The 18081-nt window shown below is 39.9% G+C and overlaps 2 protein-coding genes across 4 annotated transcripts; both read right to left on the bottom strand.

The window, feature by feature from the left end:
• Positions 1 to 435: 435 nt before the first annotated feature.
• On the bottom strand, positions 436 to 15216 carry LOC146707310 (uncharacterized). 3 transcript variants are annotated; one of them, XM_085458635.1, is made up of 7 exons: positions 14227 to 15216; positions 13700 to 13768; positions 13245 to 13325; positions 10855 to 10958; positions 2653 to 2784; positions 2126 to 2194; positions 1846 to 1908 (listed from the first exon to the last, which is right to left on the bottom strand). In XM_085458635.1, the coding sequence occupies exons 1-6, from the start codon at positions 14356 to 14358 to the stop codon at positions 2167 to 2169; spliced, it is 546 nt and encodes a 181-aa protein (XP_085314761.1). In that variant the 5' UTR covers positions 14359 to 15216; the 3' UTR covers positions 1846 to 1908; positions 2126 to 2166. The 3 variants fall into 3 exon arrangements, with proteins under 3 accessions (XP_085314763.1, XP_085314762.1, XP_085314761.1); XM_085458637.1 differs by lacking the exons at positions 13245 to 13325; positions 13700 to 13768; positions 14227 to 15216 and adding exons at positions 436 to 1104; positions 1480 to 1570 and having other exon boundaries at positions 1689 to 1908; positions 10855 to 10878; XM_085458636.1 differs by lacking the exons at positions 10855 to 10958; positions 13245 to 13325; positions 13700 to 13768; positions 14227 to 15216 and adding exons at positions 436 to 1104; positions 1480 to 1570; positions 3603 to 3663 and having other exon boundaries at positions 1689 to 1908.
• Positions 3722 to 10808, bottom strand: LOC146707311 (uncharacterized). Its single transcript, XM_085458634.1, has 2 exons — positions 4185 to 10808; positions 3722 to 4082 (listed from the first exon to the last, which is right to left on the bottom strand). The coding sequence occupies exons 1-2, from the start codon at positions 10761 to 10763 to the stop codon at positions 3732 to 3734; spliced, it is 6930 nt and encodes a 2309-aa protein (XP_085314760.1). The 5' UTR covers positions 10764 to 10808; the 3' UTR covers positions 3722 to 3731.
• Positions 15217 to 18081: the final 2865 nt, after the last annotated feature.

Genomic DNA, 18081 nt, shown 5'->3' on the forward strand with positions numbered 1-18081 from the left:
AAATTTCTGAAGAAATTTTAAGTGTGCCTATGCTACTGCCAATGAGTGTAGTTTGCTTTTAATGTGGTGCAATAAGTGCAGGTTGCCATTTATAACAATAGGGGGGAGCAATATGCAACATGAGCATAGTTTGCTATTTATACCACAAGAGGGAGGGAAATTGAATACAGCTGATTTTCAAGTTAAAGAAAAGTAAGCTGTATTGTGATCTCTGCTATATGCAGTGCAGCATACAGAGATGAGAGAAAGATGCTCCAGTTACACCATTACAAAAGAAGTTAATCGATATAAAATAAATTATGTTTAAGTCTGAGGTGTTCAAGAGAAGTTACAATTTAGATTTTACAGTTTTGAGTCGTTTAAAGTGAACAGTTTAACAGATTGTAAACCAAAGTAAGTTTTCTTGGTAGAAAAAAAAAAGCCCATTAAGCGGTATTCAATTTGTATTTCAAAGGTATTTTAATGTGAAAAGGGAAAATTATGCAAATTATGAAATTTCCCCTTGTGGGACTAATAAAGGTATCTTATTGTATTCAAACTATATTTTGTACAAATACCATTTACAATAATGTATTCCATTTAAACATGATATTTAGATTGTGGTAAACAGCAAAGCAATATAAAATAAGGAAAAAGGAAACCATTCAAGTAACTTTATATTATGAACCGAAGAGTAAGGAAAAGTATAAATGAAAAGCATACAAGCATTAATGTATATAGATAAACCCAACAATCATATGACCCCCTATGAGCAAGCACTTTGGCGACAGTGGGAAGGAAAAACTCCCTTTTGACAGGAAGAAACCTCCGGCAGAACCAGGCTCAGGGAGGGGCAGCCATCTGCCGCGACCGGTTGGGGTGAGATGCAAACAAATCAAAAACTGTCCACAGAGCTACAGGGGGCACACTGGGATCGCAACAGCAGCCATAGAGGGAGACAGATTAGGATGTTCTTTCCAGTACTGAAGTAGGTCGCTTTTCTTATGTGTGCGTTTTTCTCTGAGAAGTAGGTCTCCACTTTAGTTTCTTCTCATGAGGCATTCACGGATACTTCTGGATAAGGGTCATTTGGAAGCAAGAGGTTGGCTGACTTTGCAAAAACAGCTAGAAAACAGATAAAAGCAAAACACAATTTAAAACAAAACAAGAGACATCACAAAGCGCAGGTTTCAGTTAGCGAACTGGCAAGTCATGATGATCTAATAAATATTTGCAAAAATAAATGTAACTTTAGAACTAAATTACCCAAAACTAAATTAAAAAGGAAGTAAAAGAGTTTTAATTTGTTTAATACTGGTGTCTTTTGATTAAGTAAGTTGCCATGTGAGGTAAAACCACACGTGGCTGTAATTTGGTGGCCTGTATATAGTTCCAATCAAAGCGTATAGTTGGCTTAAATGGGTTTAATACTGGTGTCTTTTGATCACTTGACTGTATATAAACCTGTTGAACAAAAGGTGCATTTTAATTTCACTATACCTGCCCATCCTTGTAGCTGGTTTCTAGAAGAGTGGCACAGTTTCAACATCAGTGTAGAGCTTCTCCACTGCCTTCGCTGGACAGAACACATCTGAGGAGTTATGAATGAATGGATGACTTAATGAATGGATGAGATTATAGTTTGTTTCAAACACTATCAATACCAAATGTTACAATATAAAGAAAGAAACAAAAAAAATACAAATGACCTGTTATGGCAGGGATCCCATCAGGTGCAGTTGCAGTCTTTCTGTTCACGTTTCTAGTCAGCTCTTCAATGGATGACAGCACATCAGCAGTCTTATCTATGAGCTCCCACTGGTGAGCTGTCAGTGTTGCTGGTAGAGCGTGCTCAGTCGCAAAGACATGAAGATCACGTTTTTGTTGCAGTAGGCTTCGCACCACGTAGAGGCTGGTGTTCTGTTGTGTCTGCGTATAAGAGAACATGATTGACTTTATTTTTCAACAAATTCGGTTCAGAGTGTATAGGAATTAATAAAATAGAAGTACATTAAAGAACAAAGGGGATACAACAAAATTCTTGCTTTCATAATGCTAACATGTAACCATATGTCTTTAACATTTAATGGTAATGTAACTGTCCACTATAAATCCTTAATGGAGGAAGACGTTTTTTTAAATTTACCTTGCTGCCTGGAGGACATAAGGAGGTGGGTCTATTCTCCGTTACCAAGGACAACCTGGCTGGTGCTGTCTGCCAACCCAGGAAAAACAGTATATAATGTTAAGACATTAAGTGACCTGACACATTAATTTCACTCTAAAATGCAATGCATGGCATGAACTGGTATGCCAGTTGGGTAACAGATCGTTTTTCTAGTGGACGTGTGTCTGAAATCTGATGAGAGGTTATGTACAGTTAGTCAAAATTATAAAACCTACTAACAGATTTGAAACAGAATGGAATATTTGATACTGAACAGTAGTGGTTACTAAACTTACAGAGCAATAAAAAAGAAAATCCCTATAGAAGACATTAAGTGACCTGACACATTCATTTCATTTAAATGCTCTGCATACCATGCACTGTTATGCCAGTTGTGTGACATTATAACAAACAATCCTAAACTGTATGGGTAGGTGTTCTTAACTGTCTCAAACGTGTTTCGAAAACTGTTCAACTGTCTGTGATCACTACTATATCTTCTTTACCTGGTCAGATGGAAAACTACTGACTGCCTCATCTTGGTTGTGGCCAGTGAGCATTGGGACAGCAGGATCGACCAGGTCAAGTGGTTTCCAGCGCTTCTTTTGTGCCTGGGATCTTTTATTTTTTCTCGGCATCTGGTAGAATGTCAGCAGAAAAACAGAATATTAATTGTTGGCATTTCAAGCATGTGATCAGACCCAGCTTTCATTTTAAGTCAAGCATAATAACCAGGTAGCTGCATTGGTAGCCAAAAGACTTTACAATGCAGTAAATCGACAAACAGTAAATGAATCAAAAATTCTGATGTATACCAGCAATTTTTTATTTTAACCCTCTGATACACAAGATAACTACAAGAACCAAAAAATAATAATAAATCTCTCTTTTCTTTAAATAGACATATTGATAGTGTCACTGCCCGGTCTTAAGGCTTTGTTAAGTAAAGTTCCATAACAGTTTGTATATTGTAATTGGGAAAGTGATTACCTTGAAAGTTGGGAGGCAGATTTGTTGACCACGACAACTACTCCATTTTGGTGTACAGTAATTGGGAAAGTAATTACCTTGCAAAGCTGGGAGGCAGTGTTGTTGCTGGGGCGCTGGTAGAATGCCAGCAGCAAGCAAACCCAGATGTTCACAGCTCCTACTTAACACCTTAAACTTTCCAAACAAATCTTACAAGAACATTTGGCAAAGTGATTGGCTTGCACACCTAGGAGACAGTCTTGTTGCCCACAACAGTTTTGTTATAGAGTAATTGGAAAATTGGGTACCTTGCAAGGCTTACAGGCAGTCTCGTAGCTGGGAGGCGGTCTTGTTGCTGGGGCTCTGGCAAAATGCCAGCAGCAAGCAGACCCAGATGGTCACAGCTTCTACTTAACACCTTAAACTTTGCAAACAAATCTCACAAGAACAATAGAAGTACATTAAAGAATGTTACAAGAGGACTCACCTGTACTTCTTGTTGTAGATGCTGATATCCATATTTAGGTCCATCTGTATGACTTTTAGGCGAGAGTAGGCCAATAGGGAGTGACACTTGGCAAGTCCATATCCCTCATACCCTTGCAGTCATTTTGTGTTAGTGAATAACACAATAAATGGGGTTATGATAACTGTGATATGTATTCAGAACACCTGATTGGAGGCAGGCGTATGGCTGTGATATGTAAATGTGATCAATCAATGTGTGTTTTTCGGTAGTTGCAGCAGTAATCAGTTGTGCATATCCTCTTGACTGCAACAGTTCTTGGATGGGTTTTTTTCCTCTGCTCATAAGGTCCTCATTGAAGTCTCCACAAACAATAATTGGTTGGTGATTCATCATTTCCAACGAGTCCAAAAGACATTGCATTTGTGGTAAAAACCTCACATGGCTGTAATTTGGTGGCCTGTATACAGTTGCTATCAAAGCTGTGACTGGCGATTCAACCTTGACAACAACAAATTCAAGGTCAGTCACATTTTGCAGGTATTTTCGGGACTCTGCTGTAAGAATTGTGTTGTAGTAAATTGCAACTCCACCGCCATTTACCTTTGCCATGTCTGTATGATTTGTGTAAGAGACGTGTCTGTTGCGTGTGGCCATGTTGTATTGTTCCAGCTGGAAGCGGGGAGAAACCGATGATCCAGACAAGTGTGTTTCTGTTATACATAAAACATCAGCAAGGCTGAGTTCATGGTGGCATCTCATGTCCTCCATGTGAGTTGGGAGACCTTGTGCATTATGATGGATAATTGTCAACGTGGGGACTGTGGGATCTACTGATTTTAAGAATTGCAACAGTGGTCTTGCATTCTCAAATGATGCATGTCTCATATTTTTGAGTGCATCTGTGATGGCAGGATCAGCATAGATTTTCTTTTCATCAAAGTCTGTGATGTACAGTCCTTTAAGTGAGGTTGTGCGGCTGAGTGCAACATAGGCCATTCCAGGTTCAAAAACACGCTTCAAGCATACTACTGCTGATTCCATTGTCATGCCTTGTACTTTGTGAGCTGTACATGCAAAGGCCAACTTCATTGGAAATTGCCTGCGAACCACTCCTTTTTTACTTGTGCATTCTTCACATTTCTCAATATACACAAGATTGTCTGAGGATCCTTGTATTTTTCTGCGAAATTTTTGCCCAGAATTTTCATTGTCCAGCGTGAGTCCAATGAGATTCACAGTTTTTGGTCCATCCTGTGTGGCTGTCACAATGTTCGTGATTGTTCCAAATGTCCCATTAACAAGCCCATCTTCAACATCCAAATTTCTGATAATCATAACACGCACTCCAGGTGCAGCTTGTATGTTATCAGGTAAATCTCCTTTGTTGCCTTTCATCATTTCTGCCAGGAGGACCATGTCACCCGTTCGTGGGTCTTTTCTGTAGTCTTCTGCCTGAATATTTATGATATCAGAATGAAGAGCAGTTACAGTTGCTGAATTGTGTTTGTCGACCTCTTTGTTTGTAGCATAAATGTGTAATACATTAGATGGACAGTCTTTTATGTCATGGATAGCCTGTGTGAGCAAGGCTTTGTCATCGGCTTCAAGAGAATCTGTTTTTTGCTTCACTCTTATCCTGTTCAGAACTTCAGCAAAAGAATGATCATCTTTCTGTCGCATGATTTCTGTCAGGTTGACCATGTGGAAATAGTCTTTCCAGAGATCAAGGACATTGTCCTCATACACACAGAGTGGTTTGGCTTTTCCAAGGGGTGGCAGCTGGTAAAAGTCTCCTACTGCAAGGATAGACATCCCACCAAAAGGTTTCTTGTTTCCTTTGATCTGCTGAAGTCTCCAGTGGATGTAGGCAAAAAGGTCTTTAGAAACCATAGATATCTCATCAATGATCAGAATCTCTGCATTTGAAAGTGAAGCTCTCACTTCATCCAGTGCATTCCCCAGTCCCTGATAAGGCGGTTTTAAAGATCTTGGCAGCTTTAGCAGAGAGTGCAGTGTTTTCCCAGATATGTTAAAAGCTGCAGTGCCAGTAAATGCAGTCAGCAGTACTGCAGGGTAGGACATGTCTGCTTGGTCTCGGAATCTGGGGAGTTGGTGCAAAATCTTTGTTGCCTCCTCATATATGCACTTGATAACATGTGATTTTCCACAGCCAGCTCCTCCAGAGACAAAATAAAAGAACTGCTCAGGACAGTGACCCCACACAAGTTTGAAACACCACTCACGCACTGCGTAGAATATGGATGCTTGGGTTTCATTCAGACTTTGGTACATTTTTCTGACAAAGTCTGGGCTCAGCTTTGGTGCTATGATTGCTGGCATGGTTCCACTGCTGCTACCACTGACTTGGTAGTCAGGAACAATGTCCATTTCATTTTCGCCAGTGTCATGTCTGGATTGTCGTTGGGCCACACACTCTAAACGATCTACTTCAACCTCAGGTGCAAAGGTGTTCCATGCATTGATAAGTGGGCCTTGTTGTTCAATCTGTTCCAGTGCCCTTTCCATTGTTTTGCCATGGCCTTCATATCGCTTTTTGTTAAAGGTAACAATTGGCCGTACTGCATAACCATGTTTTCGTCCACTTTTGTAGAACTGCTCGGATGTGGGGTATTCTGTGTTTTTAAGGTCATCATTTGATCGATGTGGATAATAAAGTTTTAGCAGTCTGCTATAAAACTTTTCTGGTTGTTTCTTTTCTGAGAACCGAGGATATCTGATTATTGCAGGTTTCCCTTTTGTTCTTTTTTGAATATAACCCATGTTATTCAAAAGACGGATGGCATTTTTGGACTCTGTTTGACGGCCGTAGAGAATCCTGTACTCTGAAGCAAATTCACCCAAACACATTCTTTCAAAGTCAGGTGTTCTGGGTCTGTTTGCATATTTTTCTGGCAATCCGGACATCCACACATTTTCATCATCTGGTGCCATGCTCTGCAACCTGCTCATCGGGAGACTCATTTTCAGGGCATCATCATCAGTCTGTATGAAGACCACACTGCGTGAACACTTTTTTAGTGGCAGGCTGCATGTCCTTGCCACGGATTCTTGGGCACTGACTTCTCTGTGTTTAGCATATGCCTGCATTATCTGTTTCATTTCATCTCTTTCATTGACACTGGACTTTTTTACTTCCTGGATGACTCCATTAAGAAATTGTGTCATCTCAAATTCGGGTTTAGAGACATAAGACATCATGTACATCAGGCAGCTGTAGTCATCAATGACATATTGGATGTCCATGTTGGCATTCCAGGCCCTCAGCAGATCTGCATTGTATGCATTCACCCAGCAGTCATTAGGTTCACGCTTTAAGAGGATGACATGACTATTGGTTAAATTGAAGACACAATCCAAGTATTGTTCATAAGTTAATTTGCATTTGTGAAGCAGCTCAGACAAGTCTTCAAACGAGGAATTTGGGTCGCAGAGCAAATCTCTCAATGGCTGGAGTTTTTCTTTGGCCTCTTTCATTTTTTTTGCGAGAGCCATTCGTCTGTTCTTTTGCTTTTCATTTGTGCCTTTCTCCTTACTTGTGCTATGCTGCTTATCATTGTGATCATCATCATCATCTGGGCTTGGGAAAGTGATCATTGTTTGATCTACGGGTAGTTTGGGGAAGCCAAACCTACATGACACATTACCTTTTTTACAGGATCTGGAGTGATTTCTGCTGTGGACTTGAACCTCAGACACAATTTTGTGAAGTTCAGGATCGGCATTTTGGTCAGGCATCTTACATGTTATGTACTTGTCAATAAATTTGTACACGTGGTCTTCAAGGTCGCTTCCAAATTCAGGTGCATCTTTGACCCAAACCAGTAAATGGATATGAGGGCTACCTCTGGCCTGAAACTCCACTCGATAAAAGTAATCTTCTACTTCACCGATGGGCTGTGCTGGGGACAGGATCAGTGTTGTCATTAGTGCATCGACTCTTTTTTCAAACAATCGCATCACAGTCACAGGGTTGCTTCGGAGAATTTCACACTTTGTGTTCCAGTCAAGTTGTGAAAAATCCACCTGTTCACCTTGTTGAGTTTTTATGACCTCAACAACCTCAGGCCATCTCATTTCAGCAGCTGAAAATGTCAGGAAAAAAGTTGGCTTTCCTAACTGTCTGACCATAGCATGTAGGTCTTTCAGTGCCTTCTCCCAATAGGCTGGAGTACCTCTCAGAGGTTTCATGAAGCGTGTTGCGTCTTTGTTATTTATCAGTTTCTCCACTTCGTCTTTATTTTGAAGCATTCTGTTAGAAATTTTACGCCCATCCTTGGTGATTGCCTTTCCTTTGCGCAATTGGATGGACATGCTGTTTGTAGCCATGTGTGTTTCTGTTACAAACTGTGCAAAGAATAGGTAGCTTTGGTCAGTTGCAAACCGTGTGTCTGCAGAGAACAGCCGTGTATTAAAATACATGCTTGGGTAAAGTTTCACTTGTCTGGCTTCATCTAATGTGTTCTGTCCAGTTGGGAACTGGACAGGAAAGGCCATGGCTTCAAGTTTAGGAACAGAGAAGAAGCCAACAGGTCTATTTCCTTGCGCGGGTGCAATGCTAAATATTCCTTCACCATATGATAAAATGTCCTGTGCTATATCTGGTGGTTGCATACAGGTGTCTAGAACAAGACCAGGTCGAAGTTCTTCCTTTTCTTTCTCCATATCTTGTAAGGGCTGTTCATTTGACTGTTCAGGCTCCATTAGTTGGTTTACATCATGACATGGCTCAAGCAGTCCAGCTGTTGTATCCTCAGTGGTTCTTCTTTCTGGTACAATTTGCTGGTCGAAGTTTCTGGGCAGTGCATCTTGAATATCTGCATCAGCAGTGTCATGTTCCGTCTCGATTATCTGATTACTTGTGGGATCAGCAAAAGTAGCTTCATCATCAATAGATACATCTTTGTATTCTGAATGCATCTCTTTTAGCTTTGATAATCCTGCTAACACGTTCTTCATGTTTACAGTGTAGAAGTGTTGGTAACCTTTGAATCTGATGTGTCTCTTCAGCTGTACCTGCAGGAGCTGGGCTTCACTGTTAGGTCTGGGAAGACAGTTTACTGTGGTTTCCACATCCGATGGTACACAAACAACAGCCCCATGTACGGCTCTTTGCTGTCCTTTTGGTAATGCAATGATTTTTGCAAACGGGAGAATTTTAGCAGTCAGTTGTCGTTCTAGTACATTTAATCGACTCAGTTCAATTGGAATGGTTGCTAGTGCTAAATTGTTTGCTACTGCGACGGATGGCATCTTGCCTCTTTGTAGGTGGTTGTCACAGTTGTAGCAAATCCACTCTTCCATTCTTTGTTTTGGGAAAGTACAATTAGCTGAGCATTCCCTGTCACAAACATGGACAAATTTTCCTGTCAAGCAAGTGGCAACAATGTTACTATTAGTAACATACTTTGATCTTTTGCAATGTTTAACTTGATTAGGAAACAGAGTTCTGTGGCACACTGTACAGACATGGGTGGGTCCTAACTGAATGGCTTCACGGAAAGCTAATGTGGCTGCTTGCATCACACTGTTCACTACAAGCTGGGGCTGTGCTTCAGACTGTGGACCCTGCTGGAACTGTGTTACTAGTCGTCTGTATTTCTTCTTTATTCTCTGTGCACACAACTTTTTATAAATGGCAAAAGATGCAGTGGTAGCCATTTTGTGTCTCTGGTACTGGGCACAGCGCTGTATATGGTGCAGTCTGAATTGTGAGTCATTGTGATACCTGGCATAAATTGATTTTTTCTGTTTGTGCCTGTAGTTTGGATCAGATGCATATTTTGTTCTTATGTATTGCTTCTGTCTGGTTTGAAAGTCAGTATCCGTGTTGTACCTTTGGACCAGATATTGCTTCTGTCTGGTTTGAAAGTCAGTATCCGTGTTGTACCTTTGGACCAGATATTGCTTCTGTCTGGTTTGAAAGTCAGTATCCGTGTTGTACCTTTGGACCAGATATTGCTTCTGTCTGGTTTGAAAGTCAGTATCCGTGTTGTACCTTTGGACCAGATATTGCTTCTGTCTGGTTTTAAAGCTGGTATCCGTGTTGTACTTCTGAACCACATATTTTTTCTGTCTGATTTGAAAGTCGGGATCCGTAGTATATCTTCTGATAATGTAGTCTCTCATTTTTTGTTGAAAATGACGATCACTTTGGTATCTCTTCACCTGGCAGGCTTTTACTTTTTCTTGAATATGAGGATTTGCGTAATATTTTTTGGCTGATAACAGTCTTTGTTTACGGTAATGATAGTTTTCAGCATATTGAGTTTTCATAGCCTGTAATTTTTTCATTCGAAATTCACGACAGGAGGCATATCGTTCTCTTTCGTGTCTTCTTTTGTTTGTCTTCTTTGCCACTTCTTCAGTTGAAGATTTGTCTTTAGCTTTTACATACTCCCTCTGAGCTTGACGAATAGCTTTCTTACGTTGTCGTTTATTTAATTTGCTCACATTTCTTGCTGTTCGGGGGGTTTTAGCCATTTTGTCATCTGGTGAGTTTAAAGTATTGTCTAACATCGTCATGTGGGTTTTGGCTGATTCTGGTTCAGGCATTTGCGCAGTGGGATTCGTGATTTGTGGTTCATCATTTTGTGTTGATGATGTAGCTGTAGCTCCTGGTGTTACCTGAGTTGACTGTCCAGGGGGTTCCGTGTGAGTGCTGACTGTTTTGAAAGAAACAGGCACAAACTCATATCGTGCATGCTTGCCTTGATTTTGAAAAAGGTTATGCAGGTGGGTGATCAGGTCATTCACATGAGTGAAAGTGAGCATGACTGCTGTTCCATTTGGCTGACGTAAACCCGCTGCACTTCTTGAGTGTGAATCAAATAATCCATACCTCCCAGATTTGTCACGGAAAACCGCAATGCACTCAGGTGAGACCATGAGCAAAGCAAAGTTCACATCTGTTGACAGACATTCAAGGCGAATAGCAAGAGGCAACCACCACTCTGTTCTTTGAGGACTGTTCTCTGCTGCTTCCAGAAATCCATAACTTATGTCATCCATTTTCACACTGTAGACATTTGTGTCAGTATGAAGTTCTTTGGGCAGGTCCTCCATGGTCAGATGATCCTGTGTATAACGCTTCTCCTGCAGAAGATTTGTTTTAATCCAACAGTAGAGTGCATCTCCCTGTTCAAGGACCTTATCAAGCATGGCTATGTTGAACTGGTATTCCTCATTAAGGTAGGCCAGGAATGTGAGGGCATTACATGTGCACTGATTATTTCGAGAGAATTCTGTGTACCTCTCATCACTCTGACAATGAGTTGCACTGACACTCCAAAACGGCTGAACTGTGTTGCTCTGTAGCTCCTCCGTCAGTAGGTCTTCATTTGTGTCATGGAAAGGCTGATCAAGAAATGCAAAGGTGACACATATTATTGTTAAACATTTTATGATATGTGTTTCAAGGTTGAGCAATAAAATACATTTAAGTGTTGCTGCAATAATGTAGAAAAAATGTGTTTTTATTTTTTTAAGTGTCAACGACTGAACATAGTGTAAAGCGCTTTGGGAGCCTTGGAGACTAAGTAAAGCGCTATACAAATACAGGCCATTTACCATTTTTAATTATGTTAAAATAATTAAGCAATGTGCAGGCAAATTAATCCAAATTATATCACTCGTCAATCATAGTATAGCATAATCTGAAGATAAACAGCATGAGATATGCCAGAAAGAGAAAGGCAGAAAGACAGTGACAGGAACAGTGAGAGTGAGTGAGAGAGAGCAGAGGTGGAAAGTAAAAATGACAAATATTTCAGATATCTGTAATTTGCTTGAGTGCTGTTTTTTTTAACGAAGGTCATATCTGTACCTTCTGCTCCTCATATTTTCAAAGCAGTTAATTTCTTTCAGTATAACACATTATTTTAGGTTGCTGCGGGCCTTCAAACATCAACTAAATTGCAGCCTAAATATAAATATATGAAAGGAAATCCTGTTTACGTATTATTCGTAAGAGGATCTCAGATGCTCTTAAATTAGATGTAATTCGTTCACTGATTTCAGATTAAACCAGATGGTTCTGTACATGTGCCATAAAAACACGTTTCATAGTTGTGTTACATTTTGTAAAGAAATGACACAAAATTCAGTTAGAGGTTAAATGTGATTGAAACAGAATACAGTGACATCCATCTTGATAAAAGATGAGTGTCACAAAGCCATGTTTGTATTTATTTGCATTGCTTTTCACTGTGGATGTCAATTTATGAGAAGCTTTAAGTATTAAATGGTATAAACTTTTTTCTGAACACACACACACACACACACACACACACATATACGTATATATACACGTATACGCGTGTGTGTGTGTGTGTGTGTGTGTGTGTGTGTGTGTGTGTGTGTGTGTGTGTGTGTGTGTGAGATATAGCTAAATAGACAGAAATAGCTGTTGAGATGTCTACATTTTAGGAATCCGAAGAAAGACATTTACAAATTTAGTAAATTTGTACATGTTTTTAAAAAGTACATATTTAGTCTAACATTTTAGTATATTTAGTACGAGTTAGCAAGCATACTTAAGGTGAAAGACTAAATATCAACTGGGCTGCCACGATTTGTCGACTAGTCACGATTACGTCGACTAACAAAATCGTCGACGACTGATTTAATAGTCGACGCGTCGTTTGAAGCTGGAATAAGTAGCAGGATTTAAGAGTGTAATAACGGACTGAAACAGAAGATGGCAGCATTGCATGTACAAGGATGTCAGCTGCCGTTAAACCCCGAAGAAGAAGAAGAAGAAGAAGAAGGAGAAGGAGGAGCTGTGTCCCAGAATTCATAGCGCGGCCCAGCTTAGTTTCCAACAATGGCGGCAGCTAGTTAGTTTTAATATTACTCTTATTATTCTTTCTGGGTCACAAAATAAACGTTTAACATATTTTCAGGCGCGAATGTAGCTGTGTAAACCTCAAATATCTGCTCAGTTTATCAGGACACCACATATTTTCAAAAGCGCTCCGACGTTTTCGGAGATGTCTGTTACCCACTAGCTCGTTAGCGAGCCGGGGGCTAGGCTCACTAGCGCAGTGAGAACACCGGACTCCCGGCAAATCGTTTTCAAACCCACCGCCGTCTTTCGCTACTCAGGTTAAATATATATGAGTCACTTAGATAACTTAAAATGTTATTGTTTGGCTTTTTTTTAGTATTTTATTTGTTCCTGAGTAAATCGGTTTGGCTGAGATTAAGGTTATAGTTTTTACACAGCTGAATAAACGTCAAGCAGACAGCTGATTATCAGAAGTGTGAGATGCTGGAGAATTTACTCCGGTGTCCTGTTATATTTTAGATAGCAAAGAGTTTATTAAACTTTACCGAAACAATCTGCAAATTTCATTAAAATTTAATAAACTATCATCTTGTCTTTATTTTTAGTTAGCACAGACCTGAAACACTTAAAGCTGTAAGCTAATGATAGTTATATAAGAGCAGATGCTGCTGGTGCAATAAGCTGTAGTTTTACGTCCAATGGATGATGATCTGATTAGTCGACTAATCGCAAAAATAATCGGTGACTAGTCGACTATCAAAATAATCGTTTGTGGCAGCCCTAATATCAACCCCGGTGATTATACAGCAAAGATTGCATGTATACTAATTTGTTATAGACATTTGTGGACATACCTTTTTAGGTGGAGAATTTGATGCCGTGTGGAAATCATCAGTTGCCCAGACTCGTTTTGCTGGTGGACGAGTGTCTGAAATCTGATAATGGGTTACATACAGTTAATCAAAATTATAAAAACCTACTAACAGAGTTGAAACAGAGTGTAACACTGGATACTTTAAAGAAAACATGAAACAGTAGTGATTACTAAACTTACAATAAAAAATAAAAAAGCAATAAAAAAAAATCCCAGCTGTTTGCATCATAACTACTAAGAGATTTGAAAGTGAGTGTAACTTTAGAAACTTTAACAAAAATATGGAACAGTAGTGGTTACGTAACTAACAAAGGGGATACAACAAAATTCTTGCTTTCATAATGCTAACATGTAACCATATGTCTTTAACATTTAATGGTAATGTAACTGTCCACTATAAATCCTTAATGGAGGAAGACGTTTTTTTAAATTTACCTTGCTGCCTGGAGGACATAAGGAGGTGGGTCTATTCTCTGTTACCAAGGACAACCTGGCTGGTGCTGTCTGCCAACCCAGGAAAAACAGTATATAATGTTAAGACATTAAGTGACCTGACACATTAATTTCACTCTAAAATGCAATGCATGGCATGAACTGGTATGCCAGTTGGGTAACAGATCGTTTTTCTAGTGGACGTGTGTCTGAAATCTGATGAGAGGTTATGTACAGTTAGTCAAAATTATAAAACCTACTAACAGATTTGAAACAGAATGGAATATTTGATACTGAACAGTAGTGGTTACTAAACTTACAGAGCAATAAAAAAGAAAATCCCTATAGAAGACATTAAGTGACCTGACACATTCATTTCATTTAAATGCTCTGCATACCATGCACTGTTATGCCAGTTGTGTGACATTATAACAAACAATCCTAAACTGTATGGGTAGGTGTTCTTAACTGTCTCAAACGTGTTTCGAAAACTGTTCAACTGTCTGTGATCACTACTATATCTTCTTTACCTGGTCAGATGGAAAACTACTGACTGCCTCATCTTGGTTGTGGCCAGTGAGCATTGGGACAGCAGGATCGACCAGGTCAAGTGGTTTCCAGCGCTTCTTTTGTGCCTGGGATCTTTTATTTTTTCTCGGCATCTGGTAGAATGTCAGCAGAAAAACAGAATATTAATTGTTGGCATTTCAAGCATGTGATCAGACCCAGCTTTCATTTTAAGTCAAGCATAATAACCAGGTAGCTGCATTGGTAGCCAAAAGACTTTACAATGCAGTAAATCGACAAACAGTAAATGAATCAAAAATTCTGATGTATACCAGCAATTTTTTATTTTAACCCTCTGATACACAAGATAACTACAAGAACCAAAAAATAATAATAAATCTCTCTTTTCTTTAAATAGACATATTGATAGTGTCACTGCCCGGTCTTAAGGCTTTGTTAAGTAAAGTTCCATAACAGTTTGTATATTGTAATTGGGAAAGTGATTACCTTGAAAGTTGGGAGGCAGATTTGTTGACCACGACAACTACTCCATTTTGGTGTACAGTAATTGGGAAAGTAATTACCTTGCAAAGCTGGGAGGCAGTGTTGTTGCTGGGGCGCTGGTAGAATGCCAGCAGCAAGCAAACCCAGATGTTCACAGCTCCTACTTAACACCTTAAACTTTCCAAACAAATCTTACAAGAACATTTGGCAAAGTGATTGGCTTGCACACCTAGGAGACAGTCTTGTTGCCCACAACAGTTTTGTTATAGAGTAATTGGAAAATTGGGTACCTTGCAAGGCTTACAGGCAGTCTCGTAGCTGGGAGGCGGTCTTGTTGCTGGGGCTCTGGCAAAGTGCCAGCAGCAAGCAGACCCAGATGGTCACAGCTCCTATTTAACACCTTAAACTTTGCAAACAAATCTCACAAGAACAATTAGCAAACTGATTGGCTTGTAAAGCTGAAATGTAGCCTTGTACTGTATGGTTGAAATGTCCCACTGAGAGACAAAGAGGAACTTTACTCCCTTCCAAACAGTAAAGTTCCTCTTTGTCTCTTTGTTTTAATTACAAACAACGGCTCTGGAATAAAATGGCATCCAGCGCTAAACACACCAATTTTCTAGATATCAGCTGAACACACACATAGAAAATATAAGGGGGGCACTTACCTTGGCTGAAGCAAGAGTTGAGGTGTTAAAGGCTGCTGTAGTTAACGCCTTATAAAAACAGAAAAAGAGGTGTGAAACGCGGCTACAACGAAGCTATTGTTTTGGACGCGGCGACAGTCGCCACTTAAAAGTTTTAATTACAAACGATACCTCTGGAATAAAGTTACATCCAAGTGCTAACCACACCATCATTTTGTAGATATCAGCGTCCAGACACAGAAAATCACTTTCAAAGTCATTTTCAAGCCGGAGAGGCTTACCTATGCTCAATATCCGCTAGCTAGCCACCACCGAGACAAAGGGCGTGAAATGCGATCGCCAAGATACACATACAAAAAAAAAAATCACTTCGCTTCTTAAAAGTTTTAATTACAAACGATACCTCTGGAATAAAGTTACATCCAAGTGCTAACCACACCATCATTTTGTAGATATCAGCGTCCAGACACAGAAAATCACTTTCAAAGTCATTTTCAAGCCGGAGAGGCTTACCTATGCTCAATATCCGCTAGCTAGCCACCACCGAGACAAAGGGCGTGAAATGCGATCGCCAAGATACACATACAAAAAAAAAAATCACTTCGCTTCTTAAAAGTTTTAATTACAAACGATACCTCTGGAATAAAGTTACATCCAAGTGCTAACCACACCATCATTTTGTAGATACCTCATTTGTAGATACCATCATTTTGTAGACCTCGGCTGAATACCCGCTAACTAGCTTTAGCATGTGCCGAACATGACCACGACAAAGAATCACCCAGACACATTAAAAAAAATCACTTTCAAAGCTAAATTTCGAACCGGAGAGAGAGAGATACACTTACCTTGTCAAACCTTACACTGTTGTTCCGAATACTTCAGAAAATGACGTTCAAGTGTCAATTTCAAAACGGAGGAGAGGTGGACAGATGCATGCGGGTCCAGCATACGCTACGGTGTCTTCTCAGGTCAATTTCAAACTGGAGGAGGGGCGGACTGACGCGCGCCGTTGATAGTGTCATCATTACGTTAATCCGAATAGGCCGCACCACTCCCGGCATACCACTAGAATAAAGGAATTATCGGCCCATATTAACGAAAAATAAGTCCAGTGTGAAACAGTCGCTTGGCGAGCGATCGGGTGGTTTAGCGAGTGTCAGCCTCTTAAGTTTAAGACAAGCCCGGCTGCTTTTTAAGCGACGCGGCGCTAGCTACCCAGCTAGCGTCAGTACACAGGAACTACTTCCGGTAGTTATACAAAATAAAAGCGTCCACAGGGACACAGCGGCCGCCTCGCATTACTCCCGACATACCACTAGAGTGAGCCAGCACACCACAAATGAAGTTTTCTTGTTCTCTATTCATTTCAATGGGAAAAAACTTGCATTAAAATATTCATATTTAAAAAACTATAGAAGTAATAAACACCAAAAGTCATAGCAACTCATTCCAGCTCCAGCCGCACACAATGATATATCATATGTGAACTCTTGTCTCAAAACTGTGGGGCGAGTTAAGGTCCAAAATTTCAGGCGGAAAAAGAATAATAATAATAATAATAATAATAATAATAATAAATCCGAGCAATAGTAATAAGTGTGCCTTCGCATAGGCACACTTAATAACTAGAAAGCGAAAATTTCTGAAGAAATTTTAAGTGTGCCTATGCCGCCGCTAATCAGTATAGTTTGCCATTCAAACGGCTACAGAGAGCAAAACTCAGCAGAGCAGCCATTCTCCACCATTAACTATGGTAAAACCAAACACCGCTCGCGCCTCACAGATGACAGCTTACAGTTTTGTGTAAAGATGAGGTGACTTCGTACAGCCCCAATTTGTAGACGCTGTGCGCAGAGGTTCATAAGCAGACCCGACAATGTTTGCATGAACACACTTTGAAGCATTACGTTATGGACCACTTTTCACACATAGTTGCTGTACCCACACAGCCGGCTTGTAGCTTTTCATCTCACAGCCCGACACATACAAAAAAAAAAAAAAAAAAAAAGCAGAGAGAGCACAGACTTTACACCTGAGAGGCGTGATTGCAGATATCGCTGAGGTGGGTCCACCTCCCCTGCAGCGGCACTGCAGACCACGCCCTGCCACACACATCAAACACGTAAAATAAATATTTATGCACTTTTCATTCACTTTTTGTTTTTTGTTATTTTTACACAGTGTTCTGAATGATTAACAATGGTCTACAGCCAATCTTGTGTATTATTATACAAACTTTGGTTGTAAGATTCAGATAACTATTTAATAAAAGCTAAATATTTTATATGAGAGTAAGAAAGAAAAGTATATCTTTGTCTCATACTCTCATCAGACAATACATGAACCTCTCAATAAACAAAATATATGCTCGGCTTAAATGACAAACCGCTATTTTACACAGTGGAACACTTATTTTTAAACAAAACCAATGCAGTTCGCCACTGACAGTGCTTACCTTTGCACATCACAGTAAACACTGAACCAAGATGGCGCCCACGCGAACGAGAAATCTGAACTACGGTGTCCTGCAGAGGACAAATGGTCAAAATTGCTAAAATTTACAACATATATGCAGCTCAACAGCGACACCTTGTGACTTATTCCAGTCACTACCTTAAATATACATAACGTCTTACCTGACATTCAGTTCACCGGACACTCATACTGAATCACCAGCCCATATAAATGAAAAATAAGTCCAGCAGTCAACCAAGAGTCATCACG

Source organism: Copadichromis virginalis, linkage group LG6, assembly GCF_057382275.1.
Source record: "Copadichromis virginalis isolate Kocher_CV1m ecotype Utaka linkage group LG6, C_Virginalis_male_GT1.1, whole genome shotgun sequence".
Taxonomy (NCBI): Eukaryota; Metazoa; Chordata; class Actinopteri; order Cichliformes; family Cichlidae; genus Copadichromis; species Copadichromis virginalis.